General features: G+C 46.8%; 1 protein-coding gene across 1 annotated transcript in view; it reads left to right on the plus strand.

Annotated features, from left to right (window-relative positions):
* Nucleotides 1–6,561, plus strand: part of Nmur2 (neuromedin U receptor 2) — an 11,838-nt gene extending 5,277 nt beyond the window's left edge. Inside the window, exons 3-5 of the mRNA XM_008845259.2 lie at nt 1,521–1,605; nt 1,763–1,888; nt 6,287–6,561. Coding sequence (XP_008843481.2) covers nt 1,521–1,605; nt 1,763–1,888; nt 6,287–6,561 — 486 coding nt within the window. The remainder of the gene's footprint in view (nt 1–1,520; nt 1,606–1,762; nt 1,889–6,286) is intronic.
* Nucleotides 6,562–9,036: the final 2,475 nt, after the last annotated feature.

Genomic DNA, 9,036 nt, shown 5'->3' on the forward strand with positions numbered 1-9,036 from the left:
GGAGCTGGAGCTGGGGCTGACCCTGCTGGGAAGGCCAGTCTTCACTGTCAACTGGATTGGGTTTAGAATGAACTAGAAGACGCCTCTGGGCTTATCCACGAGGGCATCTCCAGAGAGGATTAGCTGAGGTGGGAAGACCCACCCTGAGTGTTGCAGCCACATCCCATGGGCTGGGGTCCCAGAGTGGGAAGGGGAGCTGAGCACCAGCCTTCATCTCTGCCTTCTGACCTTGATGTGTGACCACCTGCCTCACACCCCTGGCCCCCGCCCCCGCCTTCCCTCCATGAAGGATCCTTCCTCCTGTAAGTTGCTCCTCGATGCCATTTTATCAGAGCAACAAACACACCAGCTATGCTGATGACGGAATGTGAGGAGGAGTCTGGGTAAGTGCTGGGGGACAGCAGCCACTGGACTGACTTCTAGACATGCAAGTTTATCGCAGCTCGTTGGAGTTTCCTTCATCTCTCTCAACACCCCACAATCCCACAAGCAGATTAAAAGGAGGGAACGTTCAGAACCAGATGGACAATACAGCTCTTTGTCGCTTATGGAATTCGAAGAAGACGAGGATGGTAAAGTGGCCACCAGTATTTTCAGGAGAAAGTCGGGTTTAAATGGGGTAGGAAAGATTGCATGTAAGATCATGTTGGTATTCCACATATCCAAACATTACAATACATCACCACGTATTCCAATTAGCATAAATATATCTCAAAACTGAAATGTAGAAAGACTTTTTCTCAATAATCTTAGAAAACCCATATGCCCTTAATTATGCTTGCAGTGTTTTCAGGAGAAAGTCGGGTTTAAATGGAGTAGGAAAGATTGCATGTAAGATCATGTTGGTATTCCACGTATCCAAACATTACAGTACATCACCACGTATTCCAATTAGCATAAATATATCTCAAAACTGAAATGTAGAAAGACTTTTTCTCAATAATCTTAGAAAACCCATATGCCCTTAATTATGCTTGTCACCGTGGTACACGGCAATTGCCAGGGAGGGGCGTGGGAACGTATTATCCAGTCAAGGAAAGACTCTCCTCCTTTCCAGCGAGATGGGCACAGGAGATATGAATGTGGAAAACGGAGAGAGCGTACGCCATGTCCCTCAAAGACTCGCACTGCTTATCAGCACATTCAGGATTCTGAGAGGTCCCACACTGAAGATGAACTTTCATGAAATCATGTCTGTTTCTGTTTTCTGGCACCCACCCCTCACATGATACAGGGTCTTCACCCTCATAAGATGTCTAGTAAAAATTAAATGAATCAATAAGCATGTGGAAAATGCTGGCTAGCATTTTTGTTAAGGATTTACCACTTTGCATGAAATGCTTATTAATGTGCTACAGAGCTCGAGTTGCACAGAACTGCTTACTGAAAACAGTCTACCTCCAATAACCAAGTTTTTCATTTTTTATATATTTAAGTGCTGGTGTTTATGCCTCCAGAGTCAGCGGTCTCCTGGGGAAAGCATCCATTCCTTCCTCAGCTCGTCTCCACTTCTCTTTCAGCTGAAGAGAGATGAATCCCTTGAGGCAGATGAAATGACTTCGAACATTCACAGACCCTCCCGAAAGTCAGTCACCAAGATGCTGTGTAAGGCCCACACTTTGTGTTTGTTTTCTTTTGCTTGGGAAAGCATGGGTGTTGTGTTTGGTGCACACACAAGGGGGTGGCTAGCATCTCTGGGCACAGGAGCCACAATCTGCTCCCTTGTTCACGCTGCCGTACATCTTCTCTCTCCCTTTTCCAGTTGTGCTGGTCCTTGTGTTTGCCATCTGCTGGACCCCCTTCCACGTCGACCGACTCTTCTTCAGCTTTGTGGAGGAGTGGACCGAGTCCCTGGCTGCTGCGTTCAACCTCATCCACGTGGTGTCAGGTACAGCTGGGCGGGCTCCTTGTGCAAGCATCTGTGTCCCTAGATGCTGAGTTCATCCGCATCCACGTGGTGTCAGGTACAGCTGGGCGGGCTCCTTGTGCAAGCATCCGGACACTGAAGCTTCTTCACTCTGCTCAGATGCCTGATGTACCAACTTCCCACTGGGATCTCACCTACCATGGTGGAAACAGTGGATTTACAACTCCATTCAAAGACTGAACATTTTTAGGGGCTACTTTATGGAAACCTCAATTCCCAGTGTGATAGTTACCAGGAAAGTGGTCCGAGACCAGGTCAAGGTCTCACGCCCAATGGCCATGAAATTGAACTGGTTATTATTCGGTAAGTACCAAATGTTCCTAAAATGCCATCGTGTCATGAAATCTACCCAAAGGACACTCGTGGGGCATCCAAGTCCACTTTTTGCTGCTTCAGCTCTTGTCAAGGACACCAAAGATTACTATGGGATGTAAAGTACGGGGTCAGCGGACCAAGGCTGTGGGTCCAGTTCCGTGCAGTAATAGCCTCAGTCAGCCACAGCTTCTCCTTCCTTCACACCAAGGCCTCTTTAGATATAAAATGGTGATAATGGGACTGGAGAGATGACCAGTGATGGAGAGTGTGTGGCCCCTGCAGGAGGATCTCAGTTTAGTTCCTAGCACCCAGATTGGGTACTCACAACAGCCTGTAATGCCAGTTAGAGGGGATCTGACTCTCTCTTCTGTCTGTGGGCACTGCACACCACACACACACACACACCACACACTCACACACACACACACACACACACACACACACACACACACTTAAAAATAAAAGTCTAAAAAATGGTGATAATGCCCACTGCAAACAAACCATGGGCTAATGGTTAGAAGTAAGTGAAACTATTGGTGTACAAAAACTTTTAAACTGTAAAATGCCACAGCAGCACTTGATAATTATCACAATAAGGTGACAGGTCAGTGGCTAGTACCATCAGCCTTTTATAGCCAAATAAACGCTTCCACAAGAAAAAATACATTCCCAAAGGCACTCAGCTGGAAAAATATTGAAAACAGGGTTCAAGTTCAAGCTACTGAATTTCAAGTTCAAGAGTCTTTCCACCAAAATAGAGAACCTACTGGCCTTGGGTTCAGGGCACTTCTGTCTGCTCACTTCTGCTAGTCACGGGCTAGCAGTGTGGGATTATCAACGGCAGCCAGAGAGAAAAGTTCAGGTGAATGGGTACAACCAAAGCTCTGAATAGACAGAGAGCAGACGCAACATGGCATGAGTGTGTGCACAGAGCGGCTGAGTAGCCCACTTCCACCATGATCTCGGTACTCAGCAGACCGTGTGTGCAGCTTGGACCTGGACATCAGCAGTTTTTGTCTTGACCCATTTATCATCCAGGTCCGAATCTCAAAAGTATCTGCCAGCTCTTAGTTTATCTTTGGGGTTAGTGTGGGAAGAAAATGGAGAATCCAAGTAAACTGGCAAACACTCGGATGCACGTGAAAGCTGACTGCAGGCTGTGAGGTGCCCCAAAGTAACTGCCGTAGGATCCAAAGCCCAGGTCTCCTAATATCACCCTATGACAGCCACTTGCCCTTCGGCACAGTATGAGCTAGATGAAGTCTAAAGATGAAAATGTCCTTTATTTACCCTTTCTCTCTCTGGATTACAGCATTTTTATAGCCTATACAGTCCAGTCGTCCAAGCAGTCAGCAGGAAATCCTGCCAACTTGGGCTGAGGAGATGGGGCAGCAGATGGTTTCTTGCCATGCAAGCACAAGGACCCAAGTTCAGGTGTCCAGCACCCATATAAACCTGGACGTGGTAGTATGCACCTGTAATCTCAGTGCTCCCATGGTGAGATGGCTGGCAGAGACAGGAGGATCCCTGGGAAGCTCACAGGCCAGCTAGCCTGGCACATCCCACAGCAATGAGACCCTGTCTCAAGGTAGAAGGGGTGAGGGTGGACACCTGAGATTATCCTCTGATATCACACACGTTTCATGCACAGGCCTGTACACACAAGGAACAAAGGAGGGAAGAAGGAAGGGAAGAAGAGGGGAGGGGAGGGGAGGGAAGAAAGCTAGTTCTGTAGATGTGCCTGTGTAGCTCAGTCATTGATGCCTACACTACAGACATGTGTCTTCCCTTCCCTTCCACAGCCCCTGTACACACAAGGAACAAAGGAGGGAAGAAGGAAGGGAAGAAGAGGGGAGGGGAGGGGAGGGAAGAAAGCTAGTTCTGTAGATGTGCCTGTGTAGCTCAGTCATTGATGCCTACAGACATGTGCACCTTCTTCCCTTCCACAGCAATACCCCGCCCCTCTTTGTTAACCGTTTCTAACTATTCCAAAGTCTGGCTAGTACCAGTCGCCTCCACCAAATCCCACATGAGTACCACAGTCTTCACCTGTCCTACTAGGACAGCTATTAAGAATGGCTATCATGGGGCTGGAGAGATGGCTCGGTGGCTAAGAGCATTGGCTGCTCTTGCAGAGGACCTGGGTTCAATTCCCAGCACCCACAAGGTGGCCAACAACCATCCATAACTCCAGTTCCAGGGGAACCAGTGCCCTCTTCTGGTCTCCATGGGTACTGTATGACACAGGTGCACTTACATACATGCAGGCAATACAACTCGTACACATAAAATAAAAATAAAAAAGAAGGGATGTTAGCATCACACGCTCTGCTCGTGCTGATGTCCTTTTGTGCCCGTGTCGTTACTGGAAGCTGTTTTGCATTGTTGTGTGGTTAGCTTGGCACAGGTCTTGTCCCTGCAGTGCTATTCCAGGTACTTGGGGAAGAGTGTCTAAATTCCCTGCCTTCCAGTGTACTTTGAAGTTCCCGGTATGAAATAAGCAGTTAAAAGTATGTGGATGAGTGGACAGTACTTGGCAATGTCCTCTTTCATATCCCTTCCGGCCCATTCTGCACACAGGGCAGGTGTCACCATGTAAACGAAGAATAAAAGGGGCCCCTGAGCTGTGTCACGCTTCTGCCTCTCAGCCCCTCTGAGGAGCGAATCTTACCTTCGTCCTCACAGTAACCCAGGCACTTCGTACTGTGTGAAATTTTCCTGAGATGAACGAATGTCTCCTCACCCCACTGAGAGTCCCAACCAGACACAAATGACTCCATCCAATGCTCGCTTGGTGCGTCACTGGGCTTTACTGGGTTTACTAATAGGAACAGGGCAACTTATGGGCAGCCATACCGCTGAAGAAAAAAGTCCTCTCTCCCAGCAACCATCAACTATCCATAAACCTTGGGGAGGGGTGGGGCCTCATGAGCCTCTCCCCAAACAACTGTCAGCTGTCTACAAATTCTTGAGGAGGGCCAGGACCTCATGAGCCCTTCCCCCATAATGGTAGGTTAACAAGTCCATTCTATGCAGTTTTCCTGTGGGTTATGGCAGCTACGTACAGCTCAAGAGGGCAACAGCTATGGCCACGTGTGCCAGAGAGCAGTGGTATCCATGGCCAACATTTTACAGAAGAAGGAACCACGGTACCAATGCTTACGAAGGGCACAGAACATAATAGGGCCAGGATCCTAACTTAGGCTTATTTGAGAGTCTTAGAGAAATAAAACAGGAAACAGTAAGAAGAGAACGTATACAGGGGGCTGGAGAGATGGCTCAGCAGTCAAGAGTATATGTATTGTTCCTGCAAAAGACCTGAGCTCAGTTCCCAAGGCCCATGTTGACCAGCGCACAACTGCCTGTAACTCCAAAGATCCAACAAGAGACCTCCAGGGGCAGCTGCATTTGCATTTGTACATACACACACACACACACACACACACACAACACACACACAACACACACACAAAATAAATCTTTTTAAAAGAGTAAGTGTAAAACAATGGGAAGGTAATAAACAAGCCATCTGTTGGACAAAATAAGTGACAAAAATATAATAATTTGGTGTGATGGAAGGGAGGGTCACTGGGGGCTAAGAGTTTTTTTAGGAGGGTGAGGAATCTCAGCAGGGACTGAGAATTAATGATTTACCTTTACTTCAGGACTTGTGGTTTTGAGTTACAGTTTTAAAAGTCCATTGAGAAAAATAATCTCTTTTCTCTGATCCTTAAGCATCAGTGACACAAGAACACGTTCTGTAATTAAACAAGGAAGGATGACGGCCTTGCCCAACATCTCAGAGGATCCTTCTCTACATCACTCCAAGGCTCTTTGATCTTTCTGTGTTTGACTCCTGAGAGCACATACAGTAGATCTGATTCACACATGTTGCATTCCCAGTTAATGGCTTGTACTTATCATTGTGTCCAAAAGAGGCCATCACAGGAGCTCACCTGGATGGTGGGCCTTTGCTACCTGTTCATGCTGTAGCCTGCTGTGCCTATCTCTCAGTGTCTCCTCTCCTTTTTAATCCATTTCCAGGTGTCTTCTTCTATTTGAGCTCGGCTGTCAACCCCATTATCTATAACCTCCTGTCCCGCCGCTTCCGTGCAGCCTTCCGGAATGTGATCTCTCCTTCCTGCAGATGGAGGCACTGCCAGGATCAGCCTCAGGGGACATCCACCCAGAGGAACATCTTCCTGACACAATGTCGCCTTGTGGATCTGACTGAGGACGCAGGCCCCCGTTTGCCTTGTCTGTCACCCATCTACAACTTGCACCTCTCCACAGTCCCCTGCACTGGGCAGGCATTGTGAGAAGGGTTACCAGAGGGCCACGTTTAGGAGGCCTAGGGTTGTGAGGTCACATTCCTCTAAGCCTTGGAATTGCACAGAGGGGCTTCCTGTAGTTTCCTGCCTCCTCCTGTGGTGTTTCGGAGGTCAAATGGCTCTTAGAAGTCATACACCTGCTTCTAGCCATTACTTTTTAACAAACGTGAAAAGTCAGACTCCGTTCTAGGTCTCCACTGAAGAGCTTCCTGGCTTACTCATCTTTTCACTTTCCTGCCTCATGGACCCTGGCTATTCAGGAAGGCAACAGGGTTGAGAACCATAGCGCCCATTCATGGAAAGATCCGAGGACTAGAAACTGCCGGGGTGTCCCTGATAGCCACAGGAAGGAGACAGGCAGGTGCTAGTCTCCTTATGATCTGAGAAGCCCACACCAGCATTCCTCCACAGGGACCTGTTTACCCCAGCATCCCACATACCAAATGTATTAGCTACTCTTTTCAATGATGTGACCAAATATCTGAGACAAAAAGAAACTTAGGAAGTAAGGGCTTCTTTGATCTCATTATTTAAGGGTACAGTCCATCATGGTGGGAAAGACATGGTGGCAGGAGCATGAGGAGGCCCTGGCCATGGCGTGTCCACACTCAAGAAGCAGAGAGAGATGATGCTGGTGCTCAGCTGGTCTTTTCCTGTCCCCTGCATCCCAGCGTATGTAATGGTGTCACGGACATGTAGGCAGGGGATGAGGAAGAGGCCTTCCCTCCCCAGTCAAACCTCTCTGGAAACACCACGCAGACATGCCTGGAAGTATGTCTCCTAGGTGACCTCAAATCCATCAAGGTGACAATGAAGACTGGGCATCACACTGACAGAGCATAATGCCCTAGAGTCTGGAAGCCCTGATAACACAGGACTCCATCTTAGAACTACTGCCTCCCCCGCCCAGTCCCCAAGTCATCACCAGCCATCCTTCACTGGAAACAGGATGCAATACAAGTTCCACTCAGAGAAGAAAGGAAAAAGGAAGGGAGCTGGATCTGCAGACTGAACTGAAAGACCTACTTGTCACAGACAGAAACAGCCATTTTCATCATTTGGTCCAGACCTGGATTTCTAAAGGCAGACACAGGGCCTACTGCCTTGGAACAGAGACAAGTTAAATGTCGGCTACTGATCTCAAGCCTGTGACTTTTACCTACACAGTCCTTCATGACCAATCAAGGGTTCTGCATACATATAACACAGGCAACATCGCTTCTCAGACTCATCTTCCATTACAAGTGGTAAATGCTCCATTTAAACTGGATTACTTGTTCTCTGCGAGACAGGAGGAGACAGCATTTTAGAATATAACCCAGGCTGGCCTCAAACACATGACCTTCCTAACTCAGCCTCCCAAGTGCTAGAATTACAGGAGCGTGCCATCACACCCAGTGGATGGATTATTCTTGTCAAAATATGGCCCATTGTTTTCTGTACCTGAAGCACACAGAATTCCTTCTTCATCTCCAGTTTCCATGTGTTCGTAGCTCACCCACCCCTCAGTGTTCATATTCACATGACACCCTCTCCGTGGAACCTTGTTTTACTTATTTGAATGCAGTGGGCACCTGGCCTCTGTCCGTTTCTCTCCTAAGCCTTTCCTCCACTCAGCTTTGATTTGTCACATGTGAACTTGTCAAAGACATGAATGATGGAACCTTGTTTTACTTATTTGAATGCAGTGGCACCTGGCCTCTGTCCGTTTCTCTCCTAAGCCTCTCCTCCACTCAGCTTTGATTTGTCACATGTGAACTTGTCAAAGACATGAATGTGTGTTTGCTTTTTTTCTGTTACTGGAACCCTGGAAATCTCAATGGTTCAATAAATCTATGATGAAATTAATTTTTTTGAATTCCAATGTATTTAACCAAACAACAGTTCCAAATGGAATCAGGTTAATAGCCAAAAGACTAAGGTGATATTTGTTTAGGGATACCTTTCAGTTCACCATTTGACCAGGCGACTGTAAGGATAGCCCTACTGTGCTGAGATACAAGAATGGGGTTCAAGTTCCAGCCAGGAATTCAGAAAAGTCTCTGAATTTCCCCTGAACATGAACACTCCCATTGAGAAGTTAGGATGTTTATCTCCAATATCAGTTTTAATAACTTCGTCATATGCAAAGTGATCCAATGTTTTTTTTTAGTGCTGAGATACAAGAATGGGGTTCAAGTTCCAGCCAGGAATTCAGAAAAGTCTCTGAATTTCCCCTGAACATGAACACTCCCATTGAGAAGTTAGGATGTTTATCTCCAATATCAGTTTTAATAACTTCGTCATATGCAAAGTGATCCAATGTTTTTTTTTTAAAAAAAGGTTTTGTTAATTGCAACCTAATTTTAATTAATCAGAGTTCCCCAGTGGCAGTTTAATTAATAAACAAAATTCTCTGATCACTTGAAGATTAAGTTGAAAAGTCTTAGCTAAAAACAACCTCACCAATAACTGACTGTTGAA

Source organism: Nannospalax galili, unplaced genomic scaffold (genome assembly GCF_000622305.1).
Source record: "Nannospalax galili isolate Female #2095 unplaced genomic scaffold, S.galili_v1.0 scaffold1962, whole genome shotgun sequence".
In the NCBI taxonomy this organism is placed as follows: Eukaryota; Metazoa; Chordata; class Mammalia; order Rodentia; family Spalacidae; genus Nannospalax; species Nannospalax galili.